General features: G+C 41.0%; 1 protein-coding gene across 5 annotated transcripts in view; it reads right to left on the bottom strand.

Moving 5' to 3' along the window:
- Positions 1-14,832, bottom strand: part of OSMR (oncostatin M receptor) — a 63,577-nt gene that overhangs the window by 24,621 nt on the left and 24,124 nt on the right. For 4 of the 5 annotated variants that reach the window (XM_061189204.1, XM_061189201.1, XM_061189200.1 and 1 more), the window contains exons 3-4: positions 8,117-8,289; positions 2,551-2,722 (exon numbers count right to left, since the gene is read on the bottom strand). In XM_061189204.1, coding sequence (XP_061045187.1) covers positions 2,551-2,722; positions 8,117-8,289 — 345 coding nt within the window. Of the gene's footprint in view, positions 1-2,550; positions 2,723-8,116; positions 8,290-14,832 lie in introns of those variants that run through there. The other variant, XM_061189203.1, reaches the window with a different exon arrangement.

The raw sequence follows: 14,832 nt of genomic DNA, 5'->3' as shown, positions 1-14,832 counted from the left end.
AAATCACAGCACTATTTTTTTGGTTTCACTCTTAGAGTAATGAAAATAAAAACAAAAATAAACAAGTGGTACCTAATTAAAGTTAAAAGCTTTTGCACAGCAAAGGAAACCATAAACAAAATGAAAAAACAGCCCTCATAATGGGAGAAAATATTTGCAAATGAAGCAACCAACAAGGGATTAATTTCTAAAATATACAAACAGTTCATGCAGCTCAATATCAAAAAAACAAACAACCCAATAAAAAAATGGACAGAAGACCTAAATAGACATTTCTCCAAAGAAGACATACAGATGACCCAAAAGGCACATGAAAAGATGCTCAATATCACTAATCATTTTAGAAATGCAAATCAAAATGACAATGAGGTATCACCTCACACTGGTCAGAATGGCCATCATCAAAAGTCTACAAACAATAAATGCTGGAGAGGGTGTGGAGAAATAGGAACGTTCCTACATTGTTGGTGGGAATGTAAATTGGTGTAGCCACTATGGAGAACAGTATGGAAGTTCCTTAAAAAACTAAAAATAGAGCTACCATATGATCCTACAATCCCACTCCTGGGCATATATCCAGAGAAAATCATAATTTGAGATACATGCACTCCAATGTTCATTGCAGCACTATTTACAATAGCCAGGACATGGAAGCAACCTAAAAGTCCATTGACAGATAAATGGATAAAGAAGATGTGATACATATATACAATGGAATAGTACTCAGCCATAAAAAAGAATGAAATAATGCCATTTGTAGCAACATGGATGGACCTAGAGATTATCATACTGAGTGAAGTAAGCCAGACAGAGAAAGACAAACAACATATGATATCACATATATGTGGAATCTAAAAGAAAAAAAAAAAAGACACAAATGAACTTATTTCCAAAACCGAAAGAGACTCACAGATACAGAAAAAAAAAAATCTTATGGTTACCAAAGGGGAAAGGAGGGTGGGGGTAATGGATAAATTAGGAGTTTAGAATTAACATATAAACACTACTATGTATAAAATAGATAACCAACAAGGACCTACTGTATAGCACAGGGAACTATACTCAATATTATGTAATAACCTATAAGGGAAAAAAATCTGAAAAAAAAATATGTATAACTGAATTGCTGTGCTGTACACCTGAAACTTACAGGATATTGTAAATCAACTATACTTCAATAAAAAAATTTTTTTAAAGGAATAATCAGCTTTTCTATCAATTCTCGAGTTAGTTTGGAGGTTATAGTTTTGATAAACCTAGTCCATTGTACCAAAGTTGTTGATAATGTTGTTCTTTCTTTCTCTATTGCTACCTTTTTAATCTCTATTTTTTCTGTTAAGTGTGTCTCTCAGCAATAGGATGTGATGGTTAAGAGAATGGCCTCTGGAGCCAGATTGTCCAGGTTAGAATTCTGGCTCTACCACTTCGTGGCCTGATGACCTTGCATGGGATTTTTTTAAAGCTATCTGTGCCTCAGTCTCCTCATCTGTGAAGTAGGGATAAGAATTATATGTATTTCATAGGGCTGATGTGAGGACGAAATTAATACATATAGTGCTGAAAGCAGTGACTAGAATGCAGATTTGATACTATTATTAGTATTAAATTAATCATTGGGCCTCTCATGAGTTAACATGCTATCAGTTTGAATTAATAAACTTGCATAAACACTTAGCTAAGGAATGGTTCTCTTGACAGGAATTTCAGATAATCTGTCAACGTATATAGTTGAGAGCACCAAATGCCAGTGCTTTACAACTAACCTATAGCTTAGCTGAAGCATAAGAAATTGTGCAAAATGCTAAATTTTAATAACAACAAGATAATCAAAATTAAGAGATATTTTAATAATTAAACATAATTAAACATAATTATCCATGATCTCATTATCCATGATCTCTCTCATAATTATCCATGATCTCAAATGAAGAATTGCTTCCAGTTTTCCATATTTCCCTCCCTTGTCTCTACATTAGGGGCTGACAAGCTATGGCCCATGGGCCAATTCCAGACACCATCTGTTTTTGTAAATAAAGTTTTATTGGCACACAACCACTCATTCATTTACACTCTGCCTATGACTGTTCCCATGCTACAATGACAGAGTTGAATAGTCACGATAGAGAATGTAGGGTTGTAAAACCTAAAGTATTTCCTATCTTGCCCTTTACAGAAAAAGCTTCCCAAATTCTGATCTAGATGAATACACATTTTGTGTTGTTCCCATAAAAACATATGTACAGTTTATGTCCTGCTTTGTTCACTTAGCATTCTATAATACACACACTTCACACGTATGGAAAATGAATACTAAATTGTCTGAATTTGCATAATTACCTCAATGAATACATTCAGAGGGAAAATGCTTAGACCTCTGTCTCCTGGTGGCAAGTTTCACACCCATGCTTTTTAGACCCAATAGGAGCCAAAGAAAAATAATGCTGGTGTCTACCCAGAGTTCCTCAACAGAGACTTCCACTATTTGACTACTGGTCCCCGAGAAATATTAGATAGTAAACCCCTTCACTCTTTTAACCCCTCACTTCTTACCATCTGCTTCCTCCCATGAACTCCAGTTGCTCCAGAACCCTGGCTTGGGAATCCTGGCGTCATCCACCATACTCCTCATTCTTATAAAGTGTGCCGCGCATTCCAGAGGGAGCTCGGATCCCCAGCTCCAATGCAGGACTCGGTTCCGCTTCACAGTGGTTCTGTAGTTCTCCTAGAAATAAAGAGAAAAACTTGGAAACATATAGCCGTGCGGTCCTGGGAAATGGCTTGGCTGGACTCATCCCAAAGCACACACCTAAGAGTCCACTGTAACTCCAGGATATGGACAAGTGCAGTCTGTTCCCAGCCAGCCAGCTCCCGAGCTCTGACGGCCCAGCAAGGAACCAGCCTTGGCCTCCTGCCTTTCAAAGACTTGGCTCCCAATCCCTCCGGGCCTCCAGTTCCAGGGGGCTCACGTGGACCAAGTGAGAGAGAAAACAGAAGCTACTGGAGTCTTGCGGGAAAAGATCAGAGAAAGAAGGTATGCACACAGTGCTGGTCACAAGAGTGTGCTAAGAAGATTCTTGCACACTAGAGAATTAATTGAGGCACCCTTTTAAAAATAAGCAAGATTGATGAGAATTTTCTAATATTCATCAGACCAAGTTGGTCAAATCTCAGTAGAGCTGGCAGTCCTTCATGGTTCCCAGGAATTCCACTGTCTCCCAGAAGTCAACAGATGGCTCACAATGATTGCTTTGGTTTTCGTCTCTTGTCTTTTCAGATACGGCGGTCACATGGACCATCCCCCCTCCCTTGAGCTCTAACCTTCAGAACCTTTAGTCCCCAGAGATGTCAACCACATGGGAACGCCCTACACTGTGCTCTTGGGAAGCTTGTCCAAGCTGTACTGTAATTTGTTTTTCCCGCACAGCTTTTAGTCTTAATCTTTCTAAGACAGTGGTATTTTCATTCTTGAATGCAATAAACTTCAACGGCTCCTTCTACACCTCACCCTGTCGTCCAAGGCCATTTACAGTATGACTCTAACTGCCTCTCCCTTGCAGGACTCCTGTCTCCAGACACAGCGGTCCGCCCCACACTTCGGGAAGAGCTGTATGCTTTACTCCTCAGTACTTGCTCACGCAGCGTCCCTGGTTTCGCGTCCCCAACTCTCCCTCTGAATTGGGAATTAATGCCAACCTTCAAGCCCCTGTTATACCCCATCTTCTTCATGAAGTCTTTCTTGCTCTTTCCTCTGGTTTCCTCCCATCCCCACCTCTGCCCAAGCTCCCCTGCATACTGGGGGTAGTTGGTGGCATTTCATCTGTGGTTATGCCTCTGACTCAAGTATGGCACCCAGAAAGCAGGGATTAGGCTTCATTCTTCTTCGTGGGCCACAGCTCCAGGCACCCATGCTTTCAGTGGGCCCCTTCAGGATGCCTGCTTTCTGCACCGACAGCTGGGAGACAGGGACAACAAAAACCTTGCCCTTCCTGGGGAAAACTGAGTCTGCATCCATTTTTCTAAGGGCCAATGGCAAGTCCTGCAGTGAAGAGGAGGGGGCAGCGCACACGTCACACGCAACCAGACTCGGAGGCCTTCCTCCACCTGTGCTTTCCCCTCCCCGGGCCGCCAACCTTAAACAGTGGCTTTGGCCGAACCAAACACAGTCCCGGAAGGAGAACCACTTCGTCCACCTGAAAGGCATCTAGTCATGGACGTCCTTTCTCGCGCTAAGCAGAACTCCCATTTGTAAAACATTTATATTATTTCGGTTTATTGTATTCCTTTATCCCCGGATTACAAAACATACTTTTTTAACTCCAAGTTCTGTGGTCCTGATCCACGCAACTTTTACTATTTAATATGAGCGATCGCAGGTACCTTTTCTTAATTATTATTTAAGAACCAATACCAAAATAAATAAATAAATAAATAAAAGGAACTCTTGTCAGTCCTGGTGACCTCGCTATAATGTCAACAAGCCGCCGGCTGGATTTTGCCTCCCCCATCTCTTGGGAATTCAGCCACTTCCCTTGTCACCACAGTCACCACCCACTCCAGGCCCCTCTCCTCTGGACCGACCCCACTGCTTGCTTCCAACTGGTCACACTTCACCTCCTCCAGTTCTCCCAACTTCTCTCCACTGTGTAGCCGGAGTGAGCTTTCTTTAAGACTTCCAATCAGAGCTCATCACTCCGCTTCTCACTGCTCCCTGGATATAAAACAGCAGCTGGGCATGACCCTCGGTGTGTGGTCTAGCCCTGTCCTGCCCACCCCACATGCCCCGCGCTTTCAGGCCTGAAAGCTCCCAGCCCCTTTCACTCAGGGCCCCTGCTCACCCCAGCTGGATCTTCCCGGGACATTCCTCTTCACCCTCCATGCTAAATTAGCTTCTAATCTTCTTTCCTACTCTGGCTCCAACCGCCCTTCCTCCAAGCTGCTGGAGAAGGTCAGGCCTAATCTCACCCCACAGCCCCGTGTCAGCGACCTGCACTCCTCACGCCTAGGATACTCTGAATTGTGTGATCATCTCCTTATTTTTGCTCAGCACTCACAGCCCCATGCCTGGAACAATGCCTGGACCTGAGCCCACAGTCTAAAACTATGGGCTAAAGGATTTCATCAGTTCATTAATATGCAGTGAGCTCTGTTTTTCCCAGACACTCTTTGTGTGGATTCTGTCTAACCACCAGTTGTGCTTTGTGGTCTTTATAGGCCTGTTGTGGAGGAGATAAAACTTTCGTTGAATGCATCAATTCAGCAACTTTTAAAAATGTGATGACTGTGTTTGGGCTGTTTTCATTCATCGAAGTGGCAAGTTTAATTTGGCCCTGGCAGACATTAGCATGTTACAAAAAACTGGCGTTTACACAGAAGTCCAACTGAGGTCACGGATTCATTCCTGAGAAGTGAGCTCATCCCTCACTGACTCACGCTCCAGGCCTCCTTCCAAGCTTGAGCTGTTACTCTACTCTACCTTCTCCTGCCATTGATGGAACCATAAAGCAAGTGGCTGGAAAGGCTGGGGGCAGAACCCCAGCCAGGGTGAGAGCACGTAGTGCAGCTTGAGTGGCCAGCACTGGCCAGAAGGCAGCTCAGAGTTCCTGGTCCAGCTGTGACAGCCTCGGTCAAGATGCTTTTCCTTTGGCTTGTTTGGGAACACAACAGTCTGAGGCATGAGTGAGGGTGCATTACAGGGACCTGCCCTATGAAAGGGAGATTACGGTCCAGACAGAAGCGACCTCTCTCAGCTGCTTTGTCTGACCCTTAACTGGAGGGGGACCTTATGTCTGTCCTTGACTTCAGGCCTGAGAGGTTCAGACAAGGGCTTCTCTTGGCACCGTCTGTTCTGGGACACGTGGAGACTGATGACCTGGGAAGACTGCACATGGCTGTCACCCCTGTGGGGGGCCCAGGGATCCAGCCAGAAACAGAGCTGCCTTGAGAGGGGCAGTTCCCTCCTCTGGGTGTGGCAGGTCCTACACCACCCAACCCCAGCAGGAAAAGGGAGAGTTCTGTGTGGACATGGTCAAGGTGAGGCCGTCTCAGTTTTTCTTAAATTGTCTTCTTAGTGTTGCTCTGTGTGTCCTGGACTTTCTCAACTGTGCTGTAAACAATTCAAGGTCAAAGTTAGTTTTTTCTTTTCCTGTTCCTGACATCTGGCATAGGCAGGTATGATTATCTTTTGTCAAATGAATAAATGACAGAAAAAAAGAAGGGAAAAAAAAAAAAAAAAAGCAGCACCACAAACCTCTCTGTGCCTTAGTTTTCTCCTCTGTTGGGATCAGGCTGGCCTGGGTGTTATGGGGACCGTATAACCGACAAGGCAAAACTCTACCCTCAAACATCTCCAGCCTTGGTAGGTTACACAAGTAGGTTTCACCAGCGGCTTTACCTTGAAAAGAGAACTACCTGAATCAAAGGTGTAAACAGATACGAACAACTGTCTGTTCACGTGTTGCTACTGTTATTTTCTCTACTATGATAACAGAAAGAACTGTCTTTTAGAAAAACAAATGGGATCAACTTGGTCTATGGTTAATGTTACTTTCGCTACTGGTGTTAAGTGCTAGTTTTCCACGAATTCCTCCAGCACTTCTCTCAAATTTCTTTTCCTTAGATAATTCTTAGCCTCAATATGACCTCTGCTCGATGTTGTACTGGGTCCAAATCAACAACCAGTGTATCCATCAACAATACAAAAAATATGAAAATACAAAAATTATTAGCATGAGGGGGATGGTGGGAAGATGGGCTGGCGGTGGGGAGGGAACAGCTGTACATAAGCATTGTTGTTGTTTAAAGTCAGAACACCAGGGAACACAACGCAAGTGCTTCTTGGATCTGTGTCTCCTGGCCTGCAGAACTAACAAACCCCAAATAAACTAATTTTGGCCTCAAAAAAAGAAAAAAACAAAAACCAACACCGAACAACTCTCATGGTGGGAAGCTGCGCTTTGAGGGGTGGAATTCTAGGCCTGGTATCAATCCTAAATCGACAGTCAGAATGATATTTAACTTAGGCCACTCACTCAGATCTCAAATGCAGTGATGGATAAGGAAAGTAACTGGAGCCTTTAAAGCTAGTAGCCTTTATGCTTCGCTAAAGGAACTAACCACCTGGTTCCCTGTACTCACGCCTCCGGCGCCTGAGAGAAGAGTGGCCGTCCACTAGCAAAGGGAGGTCCCCAGTAATGACACAGCCCTGTGTTGCCCTTCCCTCCACGCAGATTCTCTGTTCCCTTCAGCAGGAGAATATTTCACTGTCCTTCAACATCCCGTGATAATAACTGATCATGATGTGGGCATAGATTATTAAGGTTCCCTGCACCATAAATGGTAATTGAAAGAAACTACCAAAGTTTGTAAAGCAATTATACTCCAATAAAGATGTTAGGGAAAAAAAAAAAAGAAACTACCAAAGTGCCCCAATAGACTAGATGGGGAAGCATCAGGCAAAACAGACACAACCATGATTTAAACCAGACAAGTGAAAAATCGATCCCAAATAATTCAAAGGCAAAAAGTGTGTGAAATTCAGGACTTTCTTAATTTAATTTGTTGTAGAAAAAGCCACATATGAGGCAGCAAAGGACGCTGTAAGTTACTCTCCAACATGGCCCATGAAGAGCCTCTTCGCTGATTAGGACAGAAAATGCTAGAATTGTTTATTCCTTGCATCTCAGCATAGCATTAGTAAAGTAACTGCCTGCGAGGCACACTGGCGTGAAAAATGTTGCTGAACTCTTACATCTGATTTAGGAAGATCTCTGGTAGGCAGGGAAGGAAGAAGGAAGAGGAGTAAGGTGGTTGAACTTCATGGCTTTTGGGAATCCAGTATTCACAAGGACAGACCCCAACAGCTTCCACAGGAAACAGAGCAGAACTGAGAAAATGATCTGATTCGTAGCATAGCCCATCCAACCTACCAAACCAAAACTGTCATGTTACTTTGTCCTGGACCCTCTTAACTAAAAACACAGAAATGCGATTATTTAGGACAACTGTTCTGAGTTGCCCAAATATTTCCATATTGGGATTTGGGGGGATGTTATAAAAGATAAAACACAGTGTCAGAAGAGGATTTTTTAAATACTGAGCCAAAAAGAAAAATACTTACCACCCAGATGACATTGGATGTTTTAAATCTACTGATCTGTATCTGAAAAACCATTTTCAATTCCTGATGATAAGCGAGGCTGTGGACAGTCCATTGTAAATGCAAACACTGACGCGTAGAACTGACAGAAACTTTCAGCGATTCAGGAGTTAATGGTAAAGGTTCAGACAAGACTGAAAGGCCAAAACAAGATATGAAATAACATTTAATAGGAGTATGATTGAATAGTCACAGATAATTAAACTGTTCAATATCATCATTGTTTAGCTTTGGAAATTATTGCTCACATATACATTCTAGAATTAGACACTTTGAAAACCTGGAGGGAATTCAGAAATCACTCAGCAGATAAAGAAATTAAGCCCTAGATGAATGAAATGACTTGTTCAATGATACACAGCAAATTAATAAATTGATAAACAGTTTCACAAGACAAAAGGATACTCTACTGAACAATCTAAATGGTTCAGAAATTTGTAATAAGGCTGAATAAAGAAAGAGGACTTTTTGCTATAAATTTCATAGTTCTGGACATCTAAAATGAAAGTTTTGTTTTTGAAAGTCAATATTTCATAGTTTATTAAGTAGCTATAAAGTGACAGCAAGTTCCATCTCTAGACATTATTGCTTAAATCTCAATGCACCGAACTTAAAACACCTCTGGCAAGAATTCACTGGACTCTTCAGATGAGACTAGGCACTTACTGTGAAATAAAATAATTGTGACAAGGTTTCTAGCTCAAGGAAGGAACCTAGCTGGAGAGACACAACAGACTCGTAAGAAGTAATGAGTCATTGCAAGTTTAGAATATTTAGTGGTGTGATAGAGTCTGTGAAAGAGTAGAGATTCAAACACGAAACAGATTTGCTGAGGTCGGTGAGCTAGGAGACAGCCTAGAGAGAGGATGGGGCCTGACGGAGTGAGCGAGGTCACTGCTAATTCTTGGAGAAGAACAAAGCACCACTTTTTACATGAGCAGAGGAAATGCCGTACAGATTCAAAAGGAATTGTGTACTGCCGAATCAACTGGTCTTACTCCCTTCTGAGGGAGTCTAAAGTAAACTGGGAATGGTGCAAAGGTACTGAAAAGATTAAGACTGTATTGATAAAATCAACTGGTAATTGATGGTCCATGGTGGAGCAGATATCATCTTTTCAGCATTCATTTTTCTGGTTCTTTGGGGGTTTCCTCTAGTGATCTGAGACCCTCTGGCACTTAGTTTAAAAGGCAACAGAGTATGTTCTTTTGAGAATAAAAATGGAAAGAATCTCTAATACTGGAAGAAAATGTTCCAAAACTGCCATTCTACATGTGTCGTTTTTCTCACAGAGAGGTAAAATTAACAGCGACAACAAGATTGAACACGTACTATTTACCAGGCACAGTGCTAGGTGCTTTACATACGTTGTCTCGTGTAATGCCCACTGTAAAACTCAGACAGTAATTTTTTATAGATGGGGAAACTAAAGTTCAGTAAGCTTAAATGATTTACACAAAGCTATATGGGATTTAAGTATAGACCTCTCTAATTCCAAAACCTTGCTCCCCTTTACTGCACTGCCCCCCAACTGTTAGGGCAGGAGCATCTTGCCCAATCAAAGGTCACATGGAATGGAATGTCTGAGAAGTATGCTGCATGGCTCCCACCGTGTCCTGCCAAACTCAGGATACAGATGATAAGGACGGGGCTCTGGACCCAGCCAGATAAGCTGAGAAGCATTCCTGGTAGATATAAGCATGAAGTTTTTCATGTGAATGGTCCACATGGTAGACAGGTTCACGATCCAAGTAAGGCATGAGCCTCAGAATTTATTTTAAAAAACCTCAGAAAATTCATTCTATGGAAGTTAGGTTAACAAGAGTGTCCATAAAATCCAAGTTATTAGCCATCAACGACTATCTTCCCAAAAAGATACCCATCCTTTGTAATATTTTGTAAATGCGGTGCTGGGGATGGCTAGGGTACCAATTAAAATCTCAGTATGGACTCCCATGACCTTGGATTTGGCAGTGGGCCCTTAGATATGACATGCAAGCATGAGCCAAAAAAGAAAAAATAGATAAATTAAACTCCATCAAAATTAAAAACTTTTGTGCATCAAAGGACATTGTCAAGAAAGTGAAAAAAAACTAAGAGAAACTAAAAAAAACTAAGAGAAAATATTTGCAAATCACTTATCTAGCATCCAGAATATATAAAGAACTCTTACAACTCAACAACTAAAAGACAAACAACTCAATTTTAAAAATGGGCAAATCACTTGAATGGGCATTTCTCCAAAGAAGATGTACAAATGATGAAAAAGCACATGAAAAGATGCTCAACATCATTAGTCATTAAGGAAATGCAAATCAAAACCATAATGAGATACTATCTTACACTCACAGGATGGCTATAATTTTAAAAATGGAAATAAGCATTGGTGAGTATGTGGAGAAATTAGAACCTTTGTACATTGCTGGTGGGGATGTAAAATGGCTTTAGCACTGTAGAAAACATTTTGGAAGTTCCTCAAAAAGTTAAAATCACCATATGACCCAACAATTCCATTCCTAGGTATATATCCCAAAGAATTGAAAGCAGAGACTCAAATACTCGTACACAAATGTTTGTAGCAGCACTATTCACAATAGCCAAAAGGTGGCAATAACCCAAATGTCCATCAGCAGATGACTGGATGAACAAAGTGTGGTATGTCCATTTGATGGGATAAGGAATGATACATGCTACAAATTAGGCAAACCTTGAAAACATTACACTAAGTGAAAGAAGCCAGATACAAAAGGTCTCATATACATAGTATGATTCAATTCATATGAAATATCCAGAATAGATAAATCCATAGAGAGAAAAAGCAGACTGATGGTTGCCAGGGGCTGAGGGAGGGAGGAATAGGGGATAATTGCTTAATGATTACAGGGGTTCCTTTGGGGATAATAAAAATGTTTTGGAACTATATAGAGGTGGTAATTGCAAAACATTTTAAATGTACTAAATGTCACTGATTTGTCCACTTTAACCATAAACTGATTAATTTTATGTTATGTGAATTTCACCTCAATAAAAATTATTTTTAAAATATACATGATCATGATAAAAATGTTCAAATAATACAGAAATTGAATCCCCAGCATCCTACCAACTCCACTCTCACTCCATTGCCAAGTTCAAATCATGCATGTTTTTCTTGACATTTTTCCATGCACTTAAAAAAATCATATTGAACTATGCACTCCATTTTATATTTTTTAAAGTACTTACATTATTTTTAAAAAGCTATAAAGAGAAGTAAAACTAAAATGTTAACAGTCATTTCTGGATGGTGAGGTTGAGTGATTTTAACTTTCTTTTTTATGATTTTCTGCACTTTGCGAATGTTCTTTAGAAAACACGTATTACTTTCAGAACCATATAATATGCTAGATTTTTTTTAACATCTTTATTGGAGTATAATTGCTTTACAATGGTGTGTTAGTTTCTGCTGTATAACAAACTGAATCAGCTATATGTATACATATATATGTATATGTATATACATATATGCGTCTCCCTCCCACCCTCCCTATCCCACCCTGCTAGGTGGTCACAGAGCACCAAGCTGATCTCCCTGTGCTATGTGCTGCTTCCCACTAGCTATCTGTTTTACATTTGGTAGTGTATATATGTCAATGCCACTCTCTCACTTCGTCCCACCTTACCCTTCCCCCTCCCTGTGTCCTCAAGTCCATTCTCTACCTTTGCGTCTTTATTCCTGTCCTGCCCCTAGGTTCTTCAGAACCTTTTTTTTAGATTCCATATATATGTGTTAGCATATGGTATTTGTTTTTCTCTTTCTGACTTACTTCACTCTGTATGACAGACTCTAGGTCCATCCACCTCACTACGAATAACTCAATTTTGTTTCTTTTTATGGCTGAGTAATATTCCATTGTATATATGTGCCACATCTTCTTTATCCATGCATCTGTTGATGGACACTTAGGTTGCTTTCATGTCCTGGCTACTGTAAATAGAGCTGCAATGAACACTGTGGTACATGACTCTTTTTGAATTATGGTTTTCTCAGGGTATATGCCCAGTAGTGGGATTGCTGGGTCATATGGTAGTTCTATTTCTAGTTTTTTAAGGAACCTCCATACTGTTCTCCATAGTGGCTGTATCAATTTACATTCCCACCAACAGTGCAAGAGGGTTCCCTTTTCTCCACACCCTCTCCAGCATTTATTGTTTGTAGACTTTTTGATGATGGCCATTGTGACTGGTGTGAGGTGATACCTCATTGTAGTTTTGATTTGCATTTCTCTAATGATTAGTGATGTTGAGCATCCTTTCGTGTGTTTGATGGCAATCTGTATATCTTCTTTGGAGAAATGTTTATTTAGATCTTCTGCCCATTTTTGGATTGGGTTGTTTGTTTTTTTGATATTGAGCCTAATATGCTAGATTTTAAAAGAAATATTAAGATATCTGGTTCACTTCACTACGATGACACTGCAGAATGCATAGTTTAGTCTTCTAAATTTGCACCGAAAGGCTGAGCCCCAGTTATCTTTCCAGTTTTATCCCTCACTGAAAGTTAATAAATTGGCATTCTGATGCTTAATGAGTTTGGGCAGAGTGAATCATTTATCAGGCCCTATTCACTCAAAGGTAAATGAAGTAAGTTGGAATTCCTGAATACTCAAAGCCCAAACATGGTGGTCATCTTCTATTGTTATTTGGTTAGAGGTTTTATCTCCTTTGTGAATAAAATGTCTCAATTCTCTAGTTAGAGGCAACAGCTGTTATTCCTTCTCTCCCTAAACCTGTGTCTTCCAAGCCTAATACAGTGAACTAGAGGGAGATGGGGAGAGATGAAAGGGCAGATACCTTATGGAACGGGGGGAAATTTTTTTAATAACCATGGAGCCATCAGCACCAGGGAAGCAGGGTGCATGCAAAGTCACCCCACCTCTCCTAGCCCTCATTTCATCTTGCCTGTATGGTTGTTTGCTGCTGTCAGTCTCACTCTAGATTCAAATTTCCTGGAGGACAGAGGCGGAGGCTTATGCACCTTTGAATGGACTCTTGTCCCCAGAGCTTGGCATGACGTCTTACCCGCAGCAGATGCGGATCTCAAATGACAGAGATCCAGAATCGCCATGATATCAAGTGCCTGCCTGACCAGCAGCCCCTCACTAATAATTCGTCCTTCTTGGCACTCTCTTCTCCCCAGGGCTGCTTTTCCCACCCCGCGTTTGAGCCCTGATCTAAGCGTGCTGTCATAGCCTGTTCTGTGTTTGTCTCTCCGCAGACTGTGAGCCGAACACGGGTGGGACTAAGTCTTACTCAGCTCGCTGGAACCAAGACCGTAACGTACCTCTCACGGTATAGACACTCCGTGGCTGGTTGCTGAATGAGTGAGTCACCTACAAGTATCAACTTTACTTCTGGAAGCTCTAGAAGGCTGCCATATGATGCTTTAGACAAAAGGGGAATTCTTTATATTGACATATGATCTTGGTGAGTGTTGAGTGACTCAGGTACTCGAGAGAAGCAGTCAGAAATAACTGGGTGGAAAGCAATCTAGGACATCCTTGGGAAATAGCAGGAAATGCCAAGGGAAAGTCAGAGAGATAAAGGGACCTTGGGGATTATTCAGTCCAGTCCCAATGTTTTTCAGATGAGGAAATTGACACTAAGAAAAGGGGAGTGACTTTCCCAAGGCCACACAACCCAACCAGAACCCAGGGCTCTTGGCCCAACTCTTTAATTTATAACGCTGTACCGGAGTGTGGCCAAAAAGGGCAGGCTTGGAATCAGACCGACCTAGATCTAGTCACAGACCGTCCTCCTATTTTCCCCAACACTACTTAAGGAAATAAACCGTGGCCCATTCGTAAGATGGGATACCATGCAGCCATTAAATATAATGTTATTTCGAGAAAAACTTTTAACATCAAATATTGTATTAATCATATATACATTATGATTGTATTAATTATTTTGATAAGTATATACGAAAGTAAACTTATTAAAGTATATATACTTCACTTGTTTAATAATTTACCTATATATACTTTAATAAGTATATATAGTATAACTTCCTAGTATATATACTTATATTACATATAATATATATACTTTATACTATATATACTGTAATAAGTATATATACTTTACACTAGTTATACTTCAATAAGTATACTTCATATATAAACTTTATACTATATACACTTATTAAAGTATGTATAGTATAAATACTCCCGGTGTACATATAGTATAATTTTACCTCTATAAAAAAAACCCTACACATTTATATCTCTTTCTCTGTCTGTGCATACATACACACAAGAGACTGGAAGAAAATACATCCAAATGCTAGTCACGATCTCTGGCTGATGGAGAGTGAGCCCAGGGCTGACAGGAAGTGAGCCTTGGCTCTGTCTCATTGGACAGGAGAAGCTAGGTTATCTGAAAGGGAGTCTCAGGCCTGAGCCTGGCTGGGTGATTGAGTGAGAAGCCCACTGGTTTGAGTGGGCATTTAGTAGGTACTGGGTCAGATGCAGCAGAAATTGAGACACGAAATCCAAGCAGTTAAGGTGAGGACAAAGCAGAATCACTTCGCAAAGCGGGCATGCTTAGCTGAGAAAGCTGGAAGCAGAAACAAAGATTGGTGGAGAGAGAAACAGGTAAATGCAAGTCTGATCTAAATAAAGGAAGCTGAAAGGGCG

Source organism: Eubalaena glacialis, chromosome 4, assembly GCF_028564815.1.
Source record: "Eubalaena glacialis isolate mEubGla1 chromosome 4, mEubGla1.1.hap2.+ XY, whole genome shotgun sequence".
Taxonomy (NCBI): Eukaryota; Metazoa; Chordata; class Mammalia; order Artiodactyla; family Balaenidae; genus Eubalaena; species Eubalaena glacialis.
This window is presented reverse-complemented; position numbering and strand designations above follow the sequence as displayed.